The sequence below is a fragment of the Peromyscus eremicus genome, chromosome 3 (genome assembly GCF_949786415.1).
Source record: "Peromyscus eremicus chromosome 3, PerEre_H2_v1, whole genome shotgun sequence".
NCBI lineage: Eukaryota > Metazoa > Chordata > Mammalia > Rodentia > Cricetidae > Peromyscus > Peromyscus eremicus.
This window is the reverse complement of record NC_081418.1, coordinates 44,495,948-44,520,411: the sequence shown is the minus strand read 5'-3', so window position 1 is coordinate 44,520,411 and position 24,464 is coordinate 44,495,948. Positions and strand designations below refer to the sequence as shown.

The window sequence follows — 24,464 nt, the reverse complement described above, 5'->3', positions numbered from 1 at the left end:
AGCCTAAACTGCATTGTTCAAAACATTTTAGGATGTTATGCAAGTCTGTCAGAATATATTAACAAACTTAGTCATGTTGATCTGAACAAAATATGACAAAGTGTTTGCATCACAAACGTGTCATAGATTTTTATACAACCCAAGCATTTTGTATTGAGGTATTTGGAAATTACTGTAAAGATAAAGTGGATAGCAGCAGAAGCCAGATGGGATGAAATTCATCTTTTGTATAACATCTGCTATACATCTTAGTGAAATGTATACTTATTCCTATTTTTTTTCTTCCTTGATAATTATTTATTTAGCAGATTATTTTAACTGGGACATACATATGTGTTGGTACTATTCTAGCCGTAAAATGAGAGTCTCACATTCAGGGACACTTCTGAAATTTGCAGAGTGTTATCATCTGCATGGAATCAAAGCTGGGTAGGTCTCCTTTGAACTGTGGAGTAACTAGGGAACTTCTGATGTTCGGCAGAGCAAGAGAGTGGTTGAGTTCAAGCCTTCCTTAGCCTCAGTGATCAAATGTGTTCTGGATTGCTGTGCACACATCTGCTTTCTTGCTGTTATTTACGCTGTTAGTTACAGTGAGAAGCCATAGATTCTTCCTCCTCTGAAGGAAATGATGAAAACAGTTTTGTGTCTAAAATTATTCCCTCCCTCATTGTTACTAAAGAAAATAGGGCCTTTCCTGTTGCTTTAAAGAAAATCCAAATGCTAAAAAGTGAGAACATTTATAATTGATAAGGGGATGCATTGGTTTTGTGTGTGTGCTTTGGCAGTAACTTAAGTTTGTGAGTTTTATCTGAAATGTGATTATATTGATTATATTATTCTTTAGTGATTATTAACATTTAATGGGGGAAGGTCATTATGAAAATAGGGGTTGCTTGTGAAATATGCAAGATTTTTGCATGGAATGCTGGTTAATTTTCCTGTAATGTGGATCAAAACCAAGACAGGCAGCCAGTGGGCTCCTCTTGAACACCTACAACTGTTATTTCAAAAAGGGTAGAAATGGATATTATGAAGTAAATAATGAAGGTGGCGTAGTGGATTCCTGCTGGGCCACAGTTAAATTATTCATTTTGTTAGTTTAGCTAACATGATTCGTGCTGCGTGGGATTTGAGTACTATGTCAATAACGAATACTGCATAATTAAAAAGGCTCAGTTCCTCAGGCCTGAGATGTAGTGGAAATTTAGAAATGGTTGTTAACATCATGGAAACACAGTTTGATTTGTATAAGTAGCTGGTGTTTACCTAGTCGTTTTAAAGTTTTTTGGATACGTGTGCATGACACACAGGCAGTGTGCCCCAAGATATTGTTAGTGCAGCTAATCTCTAGTCCCTCCCCTGGTTTGTTACACTCCTCTGTGTTTTCTTCTGAAAGGCTGCTTTACAGAAATGGTCCGTGTCAGAGGCCTGGTGAGCAGTCTTTCCCATGACGACATCATCCATTCCTTTTCTTCCTTAGGAATTGTGTTGCTGATTAATGAACAAGTCTGAAGAGTCACCGGCTACTCATTTTGGGGGATCACATAAGCACTATTCTTTTCAAAGTCAACTTCAGCATTAATTTATCACATTCTCAATCTTAGTCATTGTTGCAAGGTAAACTAGATGTAAACTGCTTTCAGCTTTTATGTCATAATAACTATATTGTCTTATAGTCACAGTCATTTGACTATACTTTTTACGCTTTTTTTTCTTTAGTGGGATTTTACATGCAAGGTTGTATTTTGGAGTGGGTCTTTAAGATGCAGTCCTCAGCCCCAGGCATCTGTGAGGAGAAAAGGGCATGCAAGCACATTATTGTCACCTGTTGACATGTGATACCAGTCCGTGTATTTGCCTCTGCAGTTGCGTGAGGTCAGAGTGGAAGTCAGACCACACAACAGTGCCCTGGACAAATGTGCTGCAGATGGAGGGTTTAGGTTGGAGGCGAAAACAGCTAGATAAAGCCCATCTTGGAATCAGAACACTAAACACACACGTCAGGAGAGTGTCCTTGAAGCATTTGGTTTCGTACAGTCATGATCATGGCACAGTGACCATTGTGTCATTTTTTGAGTCATAAATCTTTTGTATGAATTCTATTACATATTTACCTATGTAATTTTGAGCCATTATTTAACTTTTCCCAGCTTTGTTTTCTTTAGGTCTGAAATGGTAATGCTCCTAAGGATTTTTATGAGGAATAAATGAAATAGTGCATTTACCTGTTAAAATACCTAGCATCAGAAGGGTCTTCATAAATAGCAGCTATTGTATTAGTAGACAACACTATAAATATAAAAATGTACATAGCATGTTAAAAATCATCCATACTACAAAGAACACAATGAACAGGGTAGGGAGTGAAAATACCACATGGGCCTGGAATTTCTGTTAGAATGCATTGAGATCATGTTTTTTGAGGGGCTCAGAACAAAACCTGGATACTAAGCTCCATCTCCTGCAGGTTGTTCCCTGTCTGCAAGCTATAATTTACACATTAGACTTAAACAAAAAAAAAAATAGTTGTTAAAATACTGTAATTCAGGCAACCTCCTTTTAAAAGAGCTTTAATGTGAATTCTGTATGGTAATTCTTAAACTTATGAGCCAGAGATAGAAATGTCAAGTAAGGCTATTGCATAATCCCTGTATCTGACAATACTGTGTTGTAAACTAAAATTTGTTAAGAGGTTAGATTATATGTTAATTGCACACACAACAGCATTGGCTTTGATAAGAATGGAGGAGCTGGAGAAATAGCTTAGTGGTTAAGAAAATGTACTGCTCTTGCAAAATACCCAGATTTGGTTCCCAGCATTCAGGACATGTGGATCACAAACGCCTGTAACTACAGCTCCAGGGGCTCCGACTCACGTGCAATGCTTGCACCCAAATGCACATACCCACATAGAGACACACATGTATGTGTGCCCTCGTGCACACATGCTTACAAATCAATCTAAAGCAGCCAAGAATGGAAGATTAAGATGACAGATATGCTTTGATGGTAGTGTGAGCTCATGGGTGTTTACTTACTTCCAAACTCATGAAAATGTGTATAGTAAATATGTGCAGAAGTTTTATGTCAGTCACACATTAATTAAGTCTTATGGAGAAAGAGAACTCCAGGTGAGGGAATGAACTTGAGTTATCCTCAAGTGGCGGTAGGAAAAGTTATAAGGAGTTTCAGTTCTTTATTTTTATCTGCATACTTCTACCATCTCATTTCATGTTTAAAGTGAAAATTAAAATGAAATCCAGTACATGGCTTGGTGTGGTATTCAGATCAATGCAATTTTATTAGAATTTGTTTTTTAATATGATTTCAGAGGGACTACTAGAAATAAAACCCTCTGCAAGGAACCTTCTGTTGGAGTGTTGGCTGATGGGTAGTGTCAGAGAAGCCTGATGGATTGCTTTGAGCAAGCTGGTGCCGGTGTTGTCACTGTGGTTCTCTGCATGCCAAGGTGACTTTTACCATGAAGGGCAGTTGGCTTAAGGGGTAGATAGGCCTTGTCAGCTCTTCTCATTTTTCCAGAGGATGCAGGTTAAAAATTTTGGGCCATCTTTCTTCATAAGAGACTGATACGGATTAGAGGTGCGTGTTTAACCAGTGAATCATAATGATTGCATTGTGCCTGATGATATAAAATTTGATTCTTAAGAGGCTGCTTATCCTTTGTTGAAGGAGATTCAAAATTAGTTTTGCAGCACTCATTCTTCTGGAGAGGTTTGTCCTGCTTTCTTATACAGCTTCGTTAGCCCTTAACTTTCAGCGGGATGTCCTTCTTTCCTCACTTGGCTGTCCTGTATCCTTATGATAGCCCCTGCTGCTCAGTCCCCGTGGAGCATTGCCTGTGTGTGATTGTGTTCTGCAGTTTTTTTCCTCTGTGTACACAATGACTTCACAGTGCTTGTAATACAGGTGGCCTGTGCTAGACCAGTTTTCTTTTTAGGAAAGTGTAGCTAATTACGAACAGATGATATACAAAAATTATTTTCGTAAGCATTAGTGTTCAGCCCAGCCCACCCTCGTTGGCAGGTTACCTCATCCAGTCTTTATTTTTGTTGTTTTATTTTGTGTGATTCAGGGTTTCATTATGAAGTCCAAGCCAGCCTTAAATCCTCCTCCTGCTTCTGCTCTGCTCCCGGTTTTGGAATTAGAGGTTTGTGCCACTGCACCTGTCACCTGCACACTAGGCTTTTCATTTATTAAACTTAATTCTAAAGTTCCTCAACTAACTATTACAATGTAAAGCTGTGGCAGAAAATTTAAAAGTGGAAAGGCTTGTGGTGAGGTAGAGGGTTGTTTCTTGTTTTTTTTTTTTTTTTAATTTTTTTTAATTCTTCCCCTTCAATTGCTATCTAATTTCCAATTGTTTTTTCTTCAAAGAGCCCGATTGTGGTGATATTTTGTGTATGCTCTAACAAATAAAGCTTGCCGGGCGGTGGTGGCGCACGCCTTTAATCCCAGCACTCGGGAGGCAGAGCCAGGCGGATCTCTGTGAGTTCGAGGCCAGCCTGGACTACCAAGTGAGTTCCAGGAAAGGCGCAAAGCTACACAGAGAAACCCTGTCTTGAAAAACCAAAAAAAAAAAAAAAAAAAGAAAAAAAACAAAAAACAAATAAAGCTTGCCTGAAGATCAGAGGTCAAAGCCATCCACTAATTAGCCAGAGAGGCCAGGCAGTGGTGGCACACACCTTTTAATCCCAGCACTTGTGATCTCATGCCTTTGCTCCCAGTACTTGGTAGGCACACATGCCTTTAATTCCAGCACTAGGGGGGTTGAGACAGGAATTGATATGGCTGGGCAGAGAAAAGGAAGATAAGGGGGGAGGAGACAGAAGTTCAGCCTTTCAGGCTGAGATTTCATAGAGGTAAGAGGTCTCAGGTGGCTGGCTGCTCTGCTTCTCTGATCTTTCAGCTTTCACCCTGATATCTGACTCTGGGTTTTTAATTAAGACCAATTAGAATTCGAGCAACACCTGATAATGGGTATGAGCCAGTGGGCTCGTTTTAGTGTAGCACAAGAATACACAGGTGGACCCCGTTTCCAAGGATGCTCATGAGAGGATGTTTGGTGTCCATCCCTGTCAGCTAGTTTAGGTGGGTGTGGCATGTTGACATGGACATGGAGATTTGATTAAGCTGCAAGCCTGTTTGCTGGTGACAGTCCACTGGCTACCTAAGTAGATGTTTCTTGGCTCATGTTCTAAAGGTATTTCCAGTGAGGGTGGTGCAACAGCTGGGTCTGAGCCCAGATGAGGCAGCCAATGCAAATAAGAGGAAGCTTGCTGTTGCAGTAGTCATCCAGAAGACTCTACCTGAGACAGCTACTCAGGAACAGCAGCGTCTTGCAGGAATTCTTTACAATAGTTTATGGCCTGCACTGTTTGTAGCATTGGCAATTTTTACCACTTGATCATGAGATGCTACCAGCTTTAAGATGTATCTTAATTTCTTAGTAAAGAGTTACTCTGTGCAAATTATATGTGATGAAATAGCCTAAATTTTAGAAGATGACAAAGGGAAGGGTTAGAGTAGAGGTAATAAATAACAGCTTTCCTCGAAGCCAAAGACAGACTGGAGCCTGTCAGTTGAAAGACCACTTCATTTGAGGCCAGATTGATGAGAAAGTTGCACACCTAGTCATAGGTTGTGACAATTTCTGAAATATAAAGAGAAATTCTGAGGATAAGAAGAAAACCATAGAAGATTCGAGATGGAAAGAACAGCTAAGGAAGCAAGGTCTCCTGGATGCTGGGCTGGGTCTCTGCAGACCTAGGAAAGGACTGAAATCCTGGGGTTCTCCTCTGAGCTCTTAACCTATGAGGAATTTGGGAATTTATTAATATAAACAGATAGTTGATAGACTCTGTATACTGTTTATTTTTACAGAGAAACTTGATGTAAGACTTGTTCATGAGGTATTTAAAAGTCAAAAACAAAAGAAAATTTACCAATCCTAAGGCAGTTCCGTTTACTATGGGTACAGTGTGAGCCACCTATGTAGTTAACTTCTAGTAACTGTCTAATTTATAAAGAAATCTCTAGAAATGATCCTATTTATTTTTTAAATATATCTTGAATATGTAATCAATGTAAAATTCACTGAAGAGGCATGTTATATCCTTTTTTTTTGGTTTTTCGAGACAGGGTTTCTCTGTGTAGCTTTGCGCCTTTCCTGGATCTCACTCTGTAGACCAGGCTGGCCTTGAACTCACAAAGATCCGCCTGCCTCTGCCTCCTGAGTGCTGGGATTAAAGGCGTGCGCCACCACCGCCCTGCTGTTAAATCCTTTTCTTTCGTGTCAAATCTTCCGAATCTGGTGTAGTTTGTATACTCACTACATCCCAATTTGGACTATTCTCAGAAAGGGGACTGACCCAAGGCATCTGAGGGTAGAACTGCTGGGAAGAGGTCTTTGCCTCTGTGTCTTGGGAGCAGTGGAAAGAGGTGGAGCTTGAACACTGCCACTCAGGCTCTGAAGTGGGGGCACCTCCTGCTTGATGCTCACGTCTCTGAGCTGGTAGAGAGGCCCATGATTTGAGGAGGGTGCCAGTGGGTGGGACTAATGACTCTAGAGTGGCATTCAAGGAGGTTAATCTTGCAAGTTTGAATAAATTAGTCTCTGAATCTAGCTGTTCTGGCAGGAAAGGAGCAAGCCACCAGGTAGGTCTTCCTTCAGCTTTGCAGGTGCCCTCTGGCACCTCCCATTGGAGAGCCTGCCAGGACCCATCAGCAAAGCACTAAGAGTTCCGATAGTCCCAGCATGAACCAGAGAGTGGAAGAGGGCTGGCGAGCTGAGAGGTACAGCTCAGCACCAGTCGTTCTTCTTAGAAGAGTGGGAAGAAAAGGGTAAACTGTAACTACAGCAGAGACCTCCTCCCGAGAGGAGGAGAAGTACTGTGAGGATCAGCCCGCAGCTGGTGTATGCAAGTGGTCAGGATTCTTGACTGTGGAGAGAGACCCTCGAGAACATGTAGGAACGGTGTGCAAGGGAAAGCATTCACCTCTTAACCGAGGGCTAGGTTAGGGGAAGGAAAGCACCCATGGTTTGCTCTCACCTGGTTTGCTGGGCAGGGTTGAGCAAGTTACAGATTTCTGTTTCCATACTAGAGTGAAAAAAGTGAGTGTGGAGAATGGAGGCAGGTAATGAGAGTAGAAAGACCAGTGAAGGGGCTTGTTGCTGTTGGGGTGTATGGCAGCTTGGGGAACCAGGAAAACGGGAATGGAAAATGAGAGCACATACAATCGATAACAGATAATGCAAAGTAGAAGAAAACAGGTTGCTTCAGTCATTGTGTTATAAATTGTCACTGTGCAGTTTCCCATGTAGAGACCAAGGCTGCTAGATTATTTTGACCCATGTGCATGTGGATGGCATGTATAGACAGACAGGTGCATGTGCATCTCTCTCTCTCTCTCTCTCTCTCTCTCTCTCTCTCTCTCTCTCTCTCTCTCTCTCTCTCTCTCATACACACACACACACACACACACACACACACACACATTATTTATACTGAGAGCAGTTAATACAGAATAATTTCTTCTGTTTTAATAGTAATAGTTTTGTAATCTTAGTAAAGGTTACAAATTAATGGGGTAGCAAAGCTGTGCCAAACAAGGAAATAGAAAAGGTAAAACCACAGGTTCTCAGCACTAAACAAAAGGAAGCAGCCCAGTGACCACAGAAGCACAAGCAGTTTATAAAACAACCTTTTTGTGTCGGTCATGCTCAGTCTGTGAACCAAAAGGGTTAGAAATCCAGTCACTAATTGATTGAAAAAGGATGGATGGAAATAGATTTATGCAGCCATTCTTACCCTACAGATGCTTGCTCTGGGCTGGCTGGAAGAGTGTGCCATGCTTTGATCTTGAGCATCTCCCACAGAGAAGGATGAGCTTGGACTGTATGTGTGTGTGGTTCAAGCTAGAAGGTCCTTTCAAATAAAAATGAGGAGAGGTATTGATTGTGTTCCCAAGATTTAGTAGTCACATGCTTTTACATCATATTTGTCCTGGCAAAAGTGTATTTCTTATGAAAAAAGAAAGGGAAGTGCAAAACAAATGCAAAAGATAGAATGCATATTTCATATGTGGTAGTGTATTTAGCTTCTCTGAAAGCCTTGTGTGGTCTTTATGAGAAGCCGCCAGTATTTCTTAGGACACTGCCATTTCATCATCTCTCTGCCTACTCTTCATACTGTCCATGTTTATTGTAGCCATGTTGAAGGGCTTGACATTTGTCTAGTGAGGACCCGTGAAAGTGATAGCCCCAGAGATGATCACATTTGCCCTGCTTCCTTTTTTTCCTTCCAGTGAAAGCTGTAGGCAAGATGCAGTGGGAGGCTCATCCATGCAGTAAGCAAGCTGCTTAATAGGAACAGGTTGTAAGTTTCCTTGTATAACTTCCATAGCATAGGACTTTTGAAGCCTTGATTCATCACAGTTTAATAGTATCTATCTGCTCTGCTGTTATCCAGCTGTATTTTGACTATTATGACGATCAGTGTACACTTAAAAATCCTGATCACCTTGGCTTAAGATGCCTGTAAATATTCAATTCAAGCCAGAAAAAAGAAGTGGCCTAGGTCACTTTAGTACAGTGGTTTGAAACCTTCCTAATGCTGTGACCCTTTAATACAATTCCTCATGTTGTGGAGACCCCCAAACCATAAAATTATTTTGTTGCTGCTTCATAACTGTAATTTTGCTAGTTATGAATTGTATTGTAAATATCTAACGTGCAGGATATCTGATATTCAACCCCCAAATGGGTCGGGACCCATTGGTTAAAAACTGCTGCTCTAGTAGAAGACAAAAGTACTTGCTTTCGGTTGCGATGAATCTTCCTCCTATGTAGGAGCTTGACTGTGCATGATGAAGGAGAACAGATGCAGAGGCTGGGTCCTGCGTATGGCGTCCTTACCTGTGCCCTAAGCTGAATACTGTCCAAATATAAATGCACTTCTAAACACAGTAAAGATTTGATAAGAAGCTCCCAGGAACTGCAGGGCAGGTGGTGCTTTATTCCCAAATAAGAAATGAAATAGGAACTTTAGGTACAAAATAATACACCATGTATAAATGAGAAGCAGTCACCTGGAAGTGTGGGCTGAAAAGTGCTTAGAGAGTAGCCATGGTTACCCTGCAGGTACAGTTGTCAGCATCTAGTTTGGGGCAGGTTTCCTTTTTGCATCATTTTGGAGCTACATAGGCAAATGTCCAACTTCAATGAAATTTTGTGCAAGTTAAAATAAAGTTACTTTTTTTTTTAAAAAGAATATTCTTGTGAAAAGTGAGATGTGTTAGTCAGCCTTCCATTCTATTATAGGTGCCTGAGGTAACTACCTTATAAAGAGAAGAGGTTTATTTTGGCCCACAGTTTTGGAGATTCCAGCCCATAACTGGTTGGGTTGGCCTTGTTGCTTTGGGGCGACAGCACCACATGATGGGATTTTGACAAAGAAGAGCTGTTCACTAATCATGAACCAGTACGACAGAGAGGGAAGATGAAGTGGCTTGTCCTTCCCATTTGAGGACATGTCCTACAGTGATCTAAAGGGCTGCCACTAAGGTCTGCCTCTTAGAGTTTCTGCCACCTGGGAACATACTGTGAAGACCAAGCTTTTACTCTAAGTACATTTGAAGACCGTGTAGGGTCCAACTACAACACTAAGAAACTTGGATTGTTTAAGTCAGAGTGCTGTTTGAAATAATACATCAAGACAAAGATGGCTAGATAGGTTAGAACCAGGTTTCAATACTCAGTGATGGCTAAGTAATATCACTGTAGGATATGATTTGCTAGATTGCCCATCAGTCAATTTTTTTTTTTTTTTTTTTTTTTTTTTTTTTTTTTTGGTTTTTTCGAGACAGGGTTTCTCTGTGTAGCTTTTCGCCTTTCCTGGAACTCGCTTTGTAGACCAGGCTGGCCTCGAACTCACAGAGATCTGCCTGCCTCTGCCTCTGCCTCCTGAGTGCTGGGATTAAAGGCGTGCGCCACCACCGCCCGGCCATCAGTCAATTTTTAAGACAGATCTCTCTCTCTCTCTCTCTCTCTCTCTCTCTCTCTCTCTCTCTCTCTCCCTCCCTCCCTCCCTCCCTCCCTCCCTCCCTCCTTCCCTCCCTCCCTTGGTCCACTCCCACTCTGTCTGTCACACATATAGATGTTATGTATGGATCTATCAAAACTACATTAATGTACATTCATCTACATGTATTTATTTTGGAATATTATTCCATATACATTTCCTTCCAGGATTTGTAATAGTTTGAGCTGCGTGCTAAGTTGCTATATATTTTTATTTTTGTAAAGTCTTATAAATGGAAAACTATGTGCTTATTCTGTCATTATTTTTAATAGTCTAATAATTAGTTCATTGAATTATCCAGCTCAGCTTTTCTGTCTAAAAATGAATGGTAAACAGAATTTTCAATGCTAGTTCAGCATGTTCTGACAAAATATGATGCATTAAAATGGAATTTCTCCTTACTATTCAAAGTGACCTGGGGGGTTGCAGTCGCTGGCTTCTCTCTGCTTCAGTCTGTTGGAGCCAACTACATTACAATATTTTGCAGATCTTGTCTAATAGTCGTAGTTCAATTTTAGATAAATCATTTAGTCACATCACTTTAATGCTAACAATCACATTTTCCCATTTATTCTTACCCCTTATCTGAGGTTCTTATCCACTTTTTCCCAGAAGTATAATGGCCTTATATATTAAATTATAAAGTAATTTACTTAGCTGGAATTGTGTAGAATTACTTATGTGTCTACCTGTATAAAGACAAATTTGGCTATTATGGAATGACCAAATGTGCAGGATGTTGACTTACAGAAGTTCAGGGATATTAAGAGCCAGACCACATTGGGCAACCAGTGAAGTGCAGTTGATGTTGGGAAAAGACATGAAATAGCATATTTTAAAATAACTCTGATAACATTGAACTTAAGTCCTGTTCTTATTTGACGTTGGATGGGAGGCTATACCATAAAAACTAATGTCAATTGAGAGCTCACCTGCACTCCGTCTTCCTGAACTGTGTATCTCAGCTCGGCAGGCAAAACACTCTTCATTTGGGTGAGGTCTAGCTCAACCCTGTTTACTTCTCATTTTGAGGCCGATCTCCCCAAATTCAAGGTCAGGCTTCTCGTTGCTGGGGTTACAGGTGCACATCACCATGCTCCAGGAGGGGGATGGCCTTTCAGGATGTTTAAGAAACATAGCTTGCTTCGGAAATCGGACTCAGAGTGTTTCCTGCCTCGGGTGTGCATCTTGAGTTTTCGTTTTGTTAAAAGTAATGCTTCTCTCATGGAGCATGATGAAATTTGATACATAAAAAGATGCCTAGCTAAAGTTATTTTTAAAATTCCCTTTCCACTTCCTTAAAACCTTTAAGTTTTTCAGAAGGCAATAAAGCTGGGTGATTTTTATTTATTTATTTTTTACACTGGGACCATATTATAGAGAACTAGATTTTATACCAGATGTGTGAGTTGAATGTAATGAGTAATTTTGGGTCTCATTTAGAAGGGACATGCAATAATATTCATTTTAAGATATTTGGCTGGTTTTTAGAAACTCATTTTGCCGATATATCTTAAGTCTCTCACCTGATTGAGAATATGCAGAGAAAAAGAGCTAAGTTGCTGGGGCTTGAGGTATAAGGGCATCAGCAACTGGTATTTGTTTCATTAAGCTTAGGCAAGCTATCCAATTACTTAATGCAAATAGGAAAAGTTTACACTAAACTCCTACTTCTTTGCTGAAAACTCTAGAGAATTCAAATGAGGAGAGATATGTATTTAAAAGAAGGAAATTTAAATGAAACTTAAATCAGGGGCTTAATGTAGAATAATATTAGACCAGGAGATCTGAAATAATAAGTGAGAAATACCAATAAATAGAAAGGGGGCTGTATTTGCTCAGATGCTTGTTCTGTTTAGTTTTGTTTTGAGATAATTCTTGAATCATCAGAGACCCAAGTTAATAATGAAAGGCTCATTTTATCCCACACCCTCTTTTCAGCCAACAGGGGCGAATGAGTGCTGTCTTGCATTGTCAGTATGGACCTGACTCTTGTCACCATGGAGAGTTTGTGACATGACATTGCTTCTGATCTCACAGTTCCACGGTTGGGAGTGTGTTCTCAGATGGCCAGCTGGGCTGTCTCACCTGGGAGGGAGAAGACATTGCAGGACAACTGCCTTTCTAGGTGGTTCCTGAATTGTGTAGCCTGGGGGATGGAGGCCAGGGAACCAGAGAAGGCGCTCCACAGAGAACTGGGGGGATGGAGGCCAGGGAACCAGAGAAGGCGCTCCACAGAGAACTGGGAGCTCCCAACAGTCAGCAGCCTCTCTTTGTAAAGTAGTTTGTGAAATGACTTAAGGAGTGAGTGAAAAAAGGACGTTTTTGGTGGGGATGGTTTGAGGAAAGGTTCACAGAATTTAAAATATTCCAGTACGGGGCTTTCACTTCTAAAGGTATACCATCTACATGAATTTCTGCCTTCCAGAATAATTTGAAATAAAACAAACATTCTTTGCAGAGGCAGTTTTTTTTTTTTTAAAGATTTATTATTTTTTTTTATTATGTATAGTGTTCTGCTTGCATGAATGCCTTCAGGCCAGAAGAGGGCACCAGATCTCATTATAGATGGTTGTGAGCCACCATGTGGTTGCTGGGAATTGAAGAGCAGCCAGTGCTCTTAACCACTGAGCCATCTCTCCAGCCCCCCATTTTTTTTCCAAGACAGGGTTTCTCTGTGTAGTGCAGAGGCAGTTTTAAGCTTCTGTGAGGCTTTGAAGGCTGTTGCAGAACTGCAACTGAAGAAAATTATTTCTGGGTGTTTCTGAGCCTGTTGAACTTTCCTTGGCCTAAGTCACTTTCTCTTTCCTCCTGCTCAGCCAGTGGCCTTCAGACATTAGCCAAATAGTAGTTCCATCCATGTCCATCATAGCAGCCTTGTTTAAAAATAATGTATTTATCATTTATAATTAAGTTTCATTCAGGCAGGGACTGTCATTGACACTTCATTCTCAGGATTTGGAGCATTGTCTGTCACCCAGTGACTATTGAATGGATTGGCAAATACAACATTTACTTTTTACCTCATGTGCAGTTTTTTTGTCACATAGTAGAAATCTCAGAATCCCAGAAGAAATTAAGTGTCCACTAAATGAAAATTGTAATTCTGTAGCATTTATAGCAAATGCCTTTATTTATCACCTTCATGAATTTTCATGCAGTGGAGAGTAATATATCAAGACATGGTGTTTTCAAGTGTTACATGGGATCCCCTGATTATGTAATTGAACCTTTGGACGTTAAGACTGAGAAAACAGAGCTTTATTAGATCACATCACCTAAATGCTCTGGAACTTGGGGATGTGCACTAGGCCCCACTCCAGCTTCCCTGAGTATACAAAGTTGGGTTTCCTAAGCACTCATTGTACAGCACAGACATTCCTTACGCAGTTCTCATTGTAAAGATAAGCAAAAATGACTAAGAGATTGTTAGGAAAGAAAAGGGATCTTCCTTGTAGTCAGTTTGTACCAGTCTGTCTTGAATCTCCAGGAGTCAAAGAGTTAGACATTGGTGTCTCCAAGTGTTGGCACCCTTCTTTTGTATGCCAGTTAGTGTAGCCTGGGTTATACTGCATGGGTGCCGAAGGCAGTGTTGCCGGGGCCTCAGGGCCAGCTTGTTTACCAGCTGTTTCTTTTATCCTTAAGTCTTTCGTGTTCTGTAGCTTTTGGTTCATTTTTGTCTGTGGTGGGATGTGACAGCCATTCATTAGTTATGCATACATTCAACAAATATTTGAGTATCTACTGTGGGTCAGGCAGGTGTAAGTACTGAGGATATAACATTCACAAAAATAGGCCAAGCTCTTCCGGTTTTGAACTTATAGGAAAGTTAAAAAGAAACCTGTGAAAAGCAGGACTCCATAGTTAGCAGGCAGGTAAGTTTTTGATTCTAGAAGTTCTTGAAGAAAATTTAAAGGACAAAATTTCCTCTTGACAAAGGAGGGATGAAGGGGGAGGGGGAGCAAACCTAGAGGCCCAAGCTACCACATGCACAGAGCCAACTGAGGTTTTCTCCCTGCAGAAGCCTGTGTTTCCCTGTATTCTTGACGCCCCAGCGAGGGCTATTACTGTTGTTACTTTGAGTTACTGACATTTGTTGCCCTGTGATAAATGCCCTGTTTGTGTATAAGGTAGGCATTAACACCAATCTGTGTAGCAGGGCTCATGACAGTTAGCTGGGGTTTACTCGGTGGTGGGTGCAGCGCCTTGGCTTGGACCCAAAGTCCATGCCCAGAGCTTGTTTGTCTTCATATGCAGCAGCCTGACAGGCTTTGTTTTCTTTCATGTTGAAGACTTTCATGCTAGGATGTTTGCTTCTTCCCTTTCACTTCCCAGTAGTTCATGATCCTCTCAGTTAAACCACTTGTATCTCCATTTGTAATTAAACTTGAGCTGTATATGAGTAAATTCAATTAGAAAAGTAGTCATTATTAAAATACTTTAAAACTGACTACACCAAGCAGAATGACAAAATGTAGTTCTATAGATTCATGGTCCATGTTCATGAATCAGTATCCTTCTTGAATACAAATGCACATGCATATGGGTATGCATATCTGAAATGCCTAGCATACTTCTTGGCATGTAGCAGGTGATCCCTAAGTGATAACAATGCTGTTATTTTATTTCAGTTTTCACTTAACATGTAAAATAGGCAACTTTTTAAAAATGTGTAGCAATATTCCTATTAAAGTGCTTTAAATGCATAGTTTTGTAATCTGGTTCGATAACTTTAGCTGTTATCAGTGTCCTCATGTGGACCACTCCATTTTGATGTTATTTCTCTTTGATATATCTCCAGGATTTATTTGTGTATCGAGCTGTGGCTTTCCAACTCCAGCATGCATCAGAATCACCTGGGGGTGGCACATTAAAAGACATTTTGCTGTATACTCTCCTCTGGGTTTCTCATTCCTAGATGTGAGGTGCTGCTGGGAATTTGCATTCCAGCAACTCCCCAGATGGCTCTGCTGCTGTGTGGACCTCACTCTGAGCTCCTGGGCTGGGAAGCAGTGTGATCTGAAATCATTATCCTTCTATGTCCCGTAGACTTAGTGGCTGGTGCCATGCTGTATTTTTTTTATAAAATATTTTGGAGACCCTTTTTTGCCTACTCTCATTGTACTATGGTTTAGAAATTCTCATAGGTTTATTAGTGGAGTAAGTTTATATTTGTTTCTGTTGTTCTTCTTTAAGAAACAACTATACATGTTTACCCTCTAGGAGAAAGACATAAGTTTGGAATGTATTTTACAAGATAATTTTCTCTGTTATAATTTGCTTCTAAGAACGTCAGGGTATCAGGGTGGTGTGAGGCTTTAAAACAGTAACAAAAATTTTATGTTCTCTACTTCTTTTCAAGGGTCCTTTTGATAGGCTAACACTAAGTAAAATTTAGCACTCATCATGCACACTTAGAAAATTTCACTCAGAATGACACCAACATAACAATTTCACCTTCTTTTAAAGCATAGCTTGCATCTTTGGGGATATAATGGTATAGAAGGGTTATTCTTTGAAGAGAGAAAAGGCAATCAGAAAATCTTTGTCCATGAGATTACACTGAAATATTCTGTCATTCAGTGTTTCTGAGTACCTGTCTGTGCAAGGCATTATGGCAAAAACCCGTGCCAAAGTCATTTATCTCTATCACATGCGAGGGGATTTTAGTAGATTGTAACTTAATATGGATCTAATTGTGTAACGAGGCTATGGATCACCTTAATGCAATTGTAGGCTTCATTAATAGAATTAGTAGTATTCAGATCTGGGCACTGCTATGGCTATCTTCTTGTTTCACTAGACCATATCTGGAATGTAAGTTGTTAATTGGGGTTAAGGGAGGTGGGAGCAGTCATTCCATCAGCCAGGATCCTGGTATTAAAGGCTTTGCTATATTTACATATGGAGATTGTTGGAAGATGGAGTGATACACTGGGTGGAGAGACTTCTATGTGTTGCTAGTTAACTCCTGTTTTGAAGTATGATTAAGAAACCAGGGAATCTCTACACCTTGTCCATTACAGTGTCTTCTATGTTTAACATGGTGCCTAACTCACTCATGTTCAGTGAATAAGTAGGTCAGTTTTAAGAGGAAGATGTTAATAAACCTTCATATATTTGTCACAAACATGGCTTGATCATTTTGTGCATGGAGAGCAGAAATCTAGCTCAGCTGTGTATTGGGGAATATTATTTTAAGGTGTGCTATTTTTGTTTATGTTGTATTTGTTTAACTCTGAAGCTGTGTTACTGTGTCTGTCTAAAATACTTGATAGTCTAATAAAGAGCTGAATGGCCAGTGGGAAAGCAGGAGAAAGGATGGGCAGGGCTGGCAGGCAGAGAGAATATATAGAAGAAATCTGGGAGGAAAGGGAGAAGGAACAAGAGAGGAAGGAAGAGGACGCTAAGGGCCAGCTACATAGCCACACATGGAGTAAGATTGAAAGTAAGATATACAGAAGTAAGAAAAGGAAAAAGCATAGAGGCAAAAGGTAGATGGGGATAATGTAGGTTAAGAAAACCTGGCAAGAAACAAGCCAAGCTAAGGCCGGGCATTTATAATTAAGTATAGGCCTCCATGTGTGATTTATTTGGAGGTAGATTGCAGGCTCTTCATAAGAGCAAAAACAAACAACGTTTTGGTGTACCAACATGGTGCTCGAATTTCCATAATACCTCAGAAAGCTTAAAAAAAAAAAAATGACTCCTTTAAAAGTTTCTGCCGGACAGTGAGCCCTTGAGCAGCTAGTACAGTTAAGTAGGAACAAAAAACTAAGTAAAAACGCCTGCCACAGTGCAAGCATCAGCATTCTAGAACTCTAGGAAGGTTGAATGCAGTTCTTGGTCATGAACCTCTGACCAGGCTGTGAGCTTTAGGCTCCACTTTCACGACCTGAGAAGTGGATGGAGCCAGTCAAGGAGGATTCAGGTGTAGCTTAGCAGTTTAAAGTTTACTCGTGTGGTCAAAAAAGACTAGAGATGTATAGTAAAAGAGATCCAGACGGAAAAACCCCTCTGAACAGGTTCCACTGTGTTTTACAATGTGTGTAAAGAAAATAGGTATAGACAGTCACAGAAAGAAATAGTTTAAAAATAAAGTCCAAAGAGACAGTAAAAGTAATGTAAAAGAAAAGAGCCACGTAAAGATAGGAAATACACAGGGAGTCTGGGTCCTATGCAGTATTGTTTATTTTGAATTTTTTGATTGTTGATATGCCAACTGCTAAGAGATGTGGGATTGTGAACAGGAATGCAAAATTGAACCAACCTAGATACTTTAGGGCTATCTTAACTTTAAAAAGAAGTCAAACTATATTTGTCAAATGGAAATCAAAAATGCTTTGGAGTTTTGTTCCTGCAGGAGATGAGAGGTTGTAGATTCCTTCAGGAATAATATGTATCAGGTTTGATTGTGGAGTCCTCCTGAATCTTGACAGATGATATCTGTCAACAAAGATTATAACTGGTCTTTCCAGGACTTGGTCATTAAGTGAAGATTTTCTCAGGAACCTCTAAAGATGCCTTCACCCACAGCCAGCAGGAAGCTGTTTAGAGAAACTACGCCGCATTCCCAAGTGTTGGAGGGTATGAGTGGTTTGGATGTTTGGTGGGTTATGGATGTTTGTTATCATTTAGGGGAATATAGAATATTGATACAAATTTAAAGTTATTTTTGTTAAACTGTATATATGCTTCTACTCTTGTTTAAAGGATTTTTGTATATTGATAAAAATTTAAGGTTATTTTTCTTAGAACATATTGTATGTATGTTTCTATTTTTATTTGAGGTGTTGTGCCTGTGCAGTTCATTTGGAAATGTAGGGTGAATGAAGTTCTAGTTTTTTAAAGCTATTATTATAAACTATATAGGATAATCAGAAAACATAGGTTAATGGTTAGTCATTTATAACAGTCAAAACTGTAGTTATGTTAGGTATGCTTTCCAGATTATATAGAGATATATTTTAGATAGATAGATGGTCTTAAAACCTTTCAAAGACCTACAGAATATGACATTTAAAAGGTTTTGTCAACTTAGGGCTTTTCATGACAATGAGACACACATCTGCTCCTGGCAGTACCAGTTTACTTCAGAGATGATGGGCATTGAAGAAACTTCTTACGGCATTTGCTTTCAATGTGACAAGGCTAGCCATTTGGGTAAGAAGCTGCTCTTGCCTGGACTGCCTGACACTATGTTGTATAAATTGGACATGCAGGACCCACAGGAAAGTGACTGACAAACTTTGCCAATATATGTGAGACAGTCTTTCAAATTTCCTGCTTCATTGAGAAGTCAGCCAGATACTATGGGCCTGTAGGCTGAAGATGGATGCCCCAATGTTGCAGAGGATCTTTGGGTGACTGTCCAGGCAGTCAGATGTCTCTGTCATTTCTAGAGTTTTTGAAAGTTGTTTGCAGTACACTTTTTGTTTACTTAAATAATTGGGAGTTGTAGCTAGAGTTTTCCTACCTGGCCCACAGTCAGGACAAATCTCTGTCACCTGCCAGTCCCACATCTGCTCAGACCCAACTAAGTAAACACGGAGATTTATATTGTTTAAACTGTTTGGCCTAATGCCTCAGGCTTCTAGCTATCTAGTTCTTACATCTTAAATTAATCCGTTTCCATAAATCTATACCTTGCCACGTGGCTTGTGGCTTACCGGCATCTTCACTTGCTGCTTCTCATGGCGGCAGCTGGCAGTGACTCCTTCCGCCTTCCTGTTCTCTCCATTCTCCTCTCTGTTAGTCCCGCCTATACTTCCTGCCTGGCCACTGGCCAATCAGTGTTTTATTTATTGACCAATCAGAGCAATTTGACATACAGACCATCCCACAGCAGGGAGTTGAAGAACTAGATAGGTATAATTGCAGTTTTAAGTAAATTAGGCATACAACTTTGGATTTACTAAGATAGGATAGATTATGGAGTATTTTCTTTAAATGGAGCAGACACAAATGAGTTGGAATTCAGTACATTGTGAATGTAATCTTTACTTGATAATTGTTCTTATTGTATACAGTCTTACTGTGTTAAATTTAAAACTTCATTTTTGTATAGAAAAAAGGGGGAAATATTGGGGAATATTAATTTAATGTTTGTTACTTTTGTTTGTGTTGCATTTGCTTAACTCTGTGAAGTTATGATACTTTGCTTGTCTAAAACACCTGACGGTCTAATGAAGAGCTGAACGGCCAATAGCGAGGCAGGAGAAAGGATAGGCAGAGCTGGCAGGCAGAGAGAATTAATAGAAGGAGAGATCTGGGAAGAGAGATCTAGGAGTGAGAGAAGGAGGAGAACATCACGGGCCAGCCACCCAGCTACACGACCAGCAACTGAGTAAGAAACAAAGATATACAAAAATAGAGAAAAGTAAAAGCCCAGAGGCAAAAGACAGACAGGATAATTTAAAGTTAAGAAAAGCTGGCAAGAAACAAGCCAAGCTAAGGCTGGTCATTCATAATTGATAAGAAGCCTCTTTGTGTGATTTATGTGGGAGCTGGGTGGTGAGTCCCCCAAAAGAGTAAAAATAACCAACAACAGCTGTGGTTTCTCAGGAGCACTGTCTACCTTGGTTTTTGAGACTGTGCCTTCCCTGGGACCTAGGACCTACTGGTGGCCTAGGCTAGGCTAGCCAGCCAGCACACTCAGGGATCTCCCTGTCACTGCTTCCCAAGTACTGAATTCCAAGCATGAATTACCACTCTGGCTTTTTGTGGGGGTGCTAGAGAGGGTGCTCAGGTCTTCATGCCAAGCTCTTTATTTCCTGAGATTAAGTGGAGGACCAGGTAATAGGACTTTTAGGTGAGAAGTTTTCAGTTATACCTGAGAACTTTGTTAAACTCGGATACTTTGTCAGCTGAATCAGTAACTTCTTGTCTTGGAATTCTGTTGTTTTATTGTATGGGTTGAGGCTGTATATAGTTTTGATAGATTATGGGCCAAGAAGATTTCAGCTTTTAAAATTGCAACTGTATGTTCCTTTATATTCAGTTATTTCATTTAACATAATGTCAATCAACAAAGTATTTTTTCTAACTCGGTTATGAAATAATCTAAAATAATTACAGTAATTAAAATAATTTAAATCAAAATACTATTGCCTTTACTTGTCTTTTCAGCCTTAAGCAAGCCAGAGACCTAGAACGAGAGAGGGCCGCAGCCAATGAACAGCTCACCAGAGCTATCCTTCGGGAAAGGATATCCAGCGAGGAGGAACGCTCGAAGGCAAAGCATCTGGTGAGCCTCTTTCAGGTTAACTAGAGATGCCTTGCCCTCCCAGACAGCCCTGAGGTTGGGCAAAGCTAAGCACTTGGTGCCAGCATTTCGTGTTGATAACAATAATTTCCCCTGGCCAGAACTTTCTTGAGTTTCAATATATTGCAAGTAGCTGATGTAAGGTTGGCCATTCCAGACATTAAGGGAGGTAACTGTAGAAGTGTTGAAGTCAGGACCAATACACAATGCACAGATTGCACCTGGAAAAATGATTCTTGTTTGTTTTCCTCCCTTGACTTTTATTCTTTGGGAAACATTGGGGCCAGCAACCTGGCTGCTTTCTCTTCCTGGGCAGTTTCTAGATTGCCTACCTGGGCAATCTCCAGGAAGGTGAGTTGAGCTTTTATTAGTCACTGTCTGGACTAACTTAGAAAGGGGAAAAGTCAGCAAGGGCCTTGGAGAACAGTCTGTTAAAAGAGAACCAGAAATTTCTTCAGTAAAATATTTTTTATTTAAAGACAGTATAAGTACTTTAAAATAAAAGATCATTAACAGAAAATTTGAAAGTCGCTGTACATCTTTTTTTGACATGACCATGGTTTACACAGGGATGTGTTGCCCTCTATAGTGTTTTTCTCAAGGTCTCTTATATATAATTTATAATTTGCTTAAGTGTTTTATGTATGCAAATATATTTGTAGATCACAGAACATTTTTTTCTGAAATACAGTTTCTCATGATGAAATTCTTCTGTATCCCTACCACTTATTAAACATAGTTTCCACTTTCAGATAAAACTGGGCCTCTTCTGATTCGAACCTCTAGCCTGGACTGCTCAGTCTCTATTTCTTCCCAGAAATGCAGATGAAACTGCTCAAGGCCTTTGGTCCTCGCTGGAACACATAGGGGAACCAGTGAGGCTGAACACAAGGCCTTACATGGAGGGTTTTGATGAGGAAAAGGCCCACCTCTGCTCTCTAGTGTCTGTTTGTCTGTCTCTCTGCTTTGCAGTTGCCCCACACACTTGTTAATATTAGGACAATTGACATCTTATTCTTTGATTTTCGTTTTAAATGATTGATGTTAATACTTATCCACAGGGAGGGGTACAGTGTGATACCATGTATACAGTGTGTCTGATCAAATTAACAGAGTAGCATTTCCTCTCTGAGTCATTTTGGATTTCTTCCTGTCCATGAAGCTTAGAATTCTCTTCTAGTTCTGTGTGAAATAAGTAAATTGTTAATAATTGCTAAGTCTTTTCTTTTTTACCTTTTAGCCCTTTCTTAGATAAGTGAATCCCTGACCAGGTACAAATAGAGGAATTGAAAAAGGAAGTCGGATTATAAACCCATTTCTTCGTGACCAATTTGAGGTCCAGGCTGCATGGGGAGGGAGGTGATAGACCAGGAGGGAAATGCCACTGGGCTGACTGTGTCAGCACATGGTGCACACTCATTGAGTGGCAGTCAGGCAATGTGAGGATCAGAAGGGAAGCCAGTAAACTTAAAGGGTAGCTGCTTTAGGATTAGAAACAGAGTCCCGAGAAGCTCAGTTTCTGATTCTATCTACTGTCTGTCTAAGCAGAAGTGTGTTTTGAGGAAGTGGGAAAAAATGGCAGGCCAGTTGGTTGAGGGGTCATTTTCATTCACAGTGCCTTCTCCCAGTCTGGAGACTAAGGATGGAGGAGGGAACAGGGTTAATTGTGCTCTGGTTTTAGGAAGGTACCGGAAGTATTTCTGGTGGGCATTTTTTTGTCCCCCTTTTTGCTCCTTTGCACCTTATCCTCAGAACACTCTCTCAATGGCTCTTTACCTGAATTTGGACATACCATCTTGTTCACTAGTTAAAGACTTAACGATTCAAAAGACTCACTACATACACATGGCAAGGCAGTATAAGAAAGATTTCACAAGAACCGTGAAAGCATGGAAGGATCTTGTAGAACCTAGAGGCAGCTCATGTTGTGTGCCATGATTCGGATAGAACAGTATGTTCATCCTTTTCTGTTAGTCTTGATAACCTTGCCTATTGCCTATTTTCACTTATTTAACTACTGGTGTATAGATAGTGAAATATATGTTCTGTTTGTAGCGCTTTCTTACTGATTGTGGGGTTGTGTTGTATAAATGGCCAATAACAGCACTCAAACTGCTGCATCTCACCATTCATCACAGTGTTGGCCAAATAGAGCACTTAGGGAATAAGTAGGATTGATACAGTGGATGATGCTTGCTCAGAGGGCCTTTCCCTGTCTCAAATGTTCACAGACATTGGAGTGTTGTGTTGTGGCTTTAACATTAACTGCTGCTGGGTAATTCCTGATGCGTCTGCTGCACTTCTCCATTACTGGTGTTACAGTAGAAGACATACATTTTCACTGTGTAACGATCAGAAAATCAATCCAGAAATACATTAAAAATCGACATCAGACTTCACTGTCCATACATAACTTAATATTATTTGTATATGTATGTCTGTATATATGTATGCTTATGTACTTGTGTGTGTTTATGTATGTATGTGTATGATTATGTGAGTATCTGTGTCTGTGTGTTTTGGGGGTGAGGTTATATGTGAAGCTAGAGATCAACCTTGAGTTTTGTTCCTCAGGTGTTGTCTACTTTTTTTTTTTTTTTTGGAAACAGGGTCTTTTGCTGGCCTGGAACTCTCCAATGAAGCTAGGCCAGCTCGCCAGAAGCCTCAAGGATCTAGGTGTCAATACCTCTCCAGAGCTGGTATTAATAGTGTGAGCCAGGCTTTCTTACCTGAGTTCTAGGGGATTGAACTCAGGTCCTCGTGCTTGTGTGGGAAGCACTTTGCTGGCAAGGTTATCTCTCAATCTGCAATCTATTTTTTTTAAGATGTATTTACTTGTTGTGTTTACAGTGTTCTGCCTGCATGTATGTCTGCACACCAGAAGAGGGGATCAGATCCCATTGTAGATGGTTGTGAGCTGTCGTATGGTTGCTGGACATTGAACTCAGGACCTCTGGAAGAACAGCCAGTGCTCTCTCCTGACCCCAGTATTCTGTGTGTGTGTGTGTGTGTGTGTGTGTTTAATTCTTTTTACTTTCTGTTGAGTTTGTCTATGACATTAATACATTAAGTTTGTCTAAGACATTTATGTGTGGATGTTTTTCCCAAACAAAACTTTTTATAAAAATCTGTGCATTTGAAAAACATTTAGATGTATGGTAAAAGTTTTTATATCAATACATATGCTTTTGTATGTTAGCCACTTCTTGAATACTGAGTATATTTCAATGAGTTCCCCCCAATTATTAGAATAAGGTATTACAGAAAATTTGAAGAGGGTAAGTATTAGTTAGGAGCAGTGGCTTAAGTCAGCAAGTCTATGAGCAAACCTAGGCCACATTGGAAAGTTCTGTGCCAACCTGTGCTGTGTAGTAAGAGTAAGTATTAGGAAATAAAACAGTACCCTAAAATACTTTTGTAAAGTGTCACCCTCTGTGCATAGAGGTATGAAGTTCTCTCTTCCTCTTCCATCCATGTGTTCTGTACAGGCTGGAAGGTTTCAGAATTGACATCCTGCTACCTTTTGAAACAGAGTTCTGGTGTGGATTCTGTGCCTTCTGTTGTTCTGTAGTCCGTGATTCCCTCTTGAGGCAGGCACCTTCAGAACCCATTGTGATGAGTCAGCATTCCTGTGCTGTGAGTACTAGGTCTCGGTCTCGGTCTCGGTCACTACTCTAGATTGTGAGCCCTTGAGTGATGGCCAGCATTGCTCACTTTTTTGTCTTTGGCTCGCTATTTGGAGCCCAAATGTTACAGTCTGTAGGAGAGTAAACTCTTGAGTTTCATGGATTTGAATTAATTAGAAAGCTTTTTGTTCAGTCAAACTGATGTGACAATGTATATCTTTCTCAAAATATTTGAGGCCATGGTGTTTTAGATATTGGATTTTTAAAGAATTTGGTATATTTACATATATATATGTAATATATGTCTCTATCTCTCTTTATCTGTCTATATACAAATAGATCTGTCTATGTCCGTCTGTCTGTCTGTCTGTCTGTCTTTCTGATGAGAAGACCCTAGGCTAAACGTGACATTCATGTTTCAGATATACTGTATACATGTGAACTAGTGTTAATTTTCCAATGCTTTTAGTGGGT

General features: G+C 40.1%; 1 protein-coding gene across 3 annotated transcripts in view; it reads left to right on the top strand.

Moving 5' to 3' along the window:
• The window catches only part of Chchd3 (coiled-coil-helix-coiled-coil-helix domain containing 3), a 278,206-nt gene that overhangs the window by 80,211 nt on the left and 173,531 nt on the right, over positions 1-24,464 (top strand). For 2 of the 3 annotated variants that reach the window (XM_059257530.1, XM_059257529.1), the window contains exon 4: positions 20,229-20,346. In XM_059257530.1, coding sequence (XP_059113513.1) covers positions 20,229-20,346 — 118 coding nt within the window. Of the gene's footprint in view, positions 1-12,160; positions 12,229-20,228; positions 20,347-24,464 lie in introns of those variants that run through there. The other variant, XM_059257531.1, reaches the window with a different exon arrangement.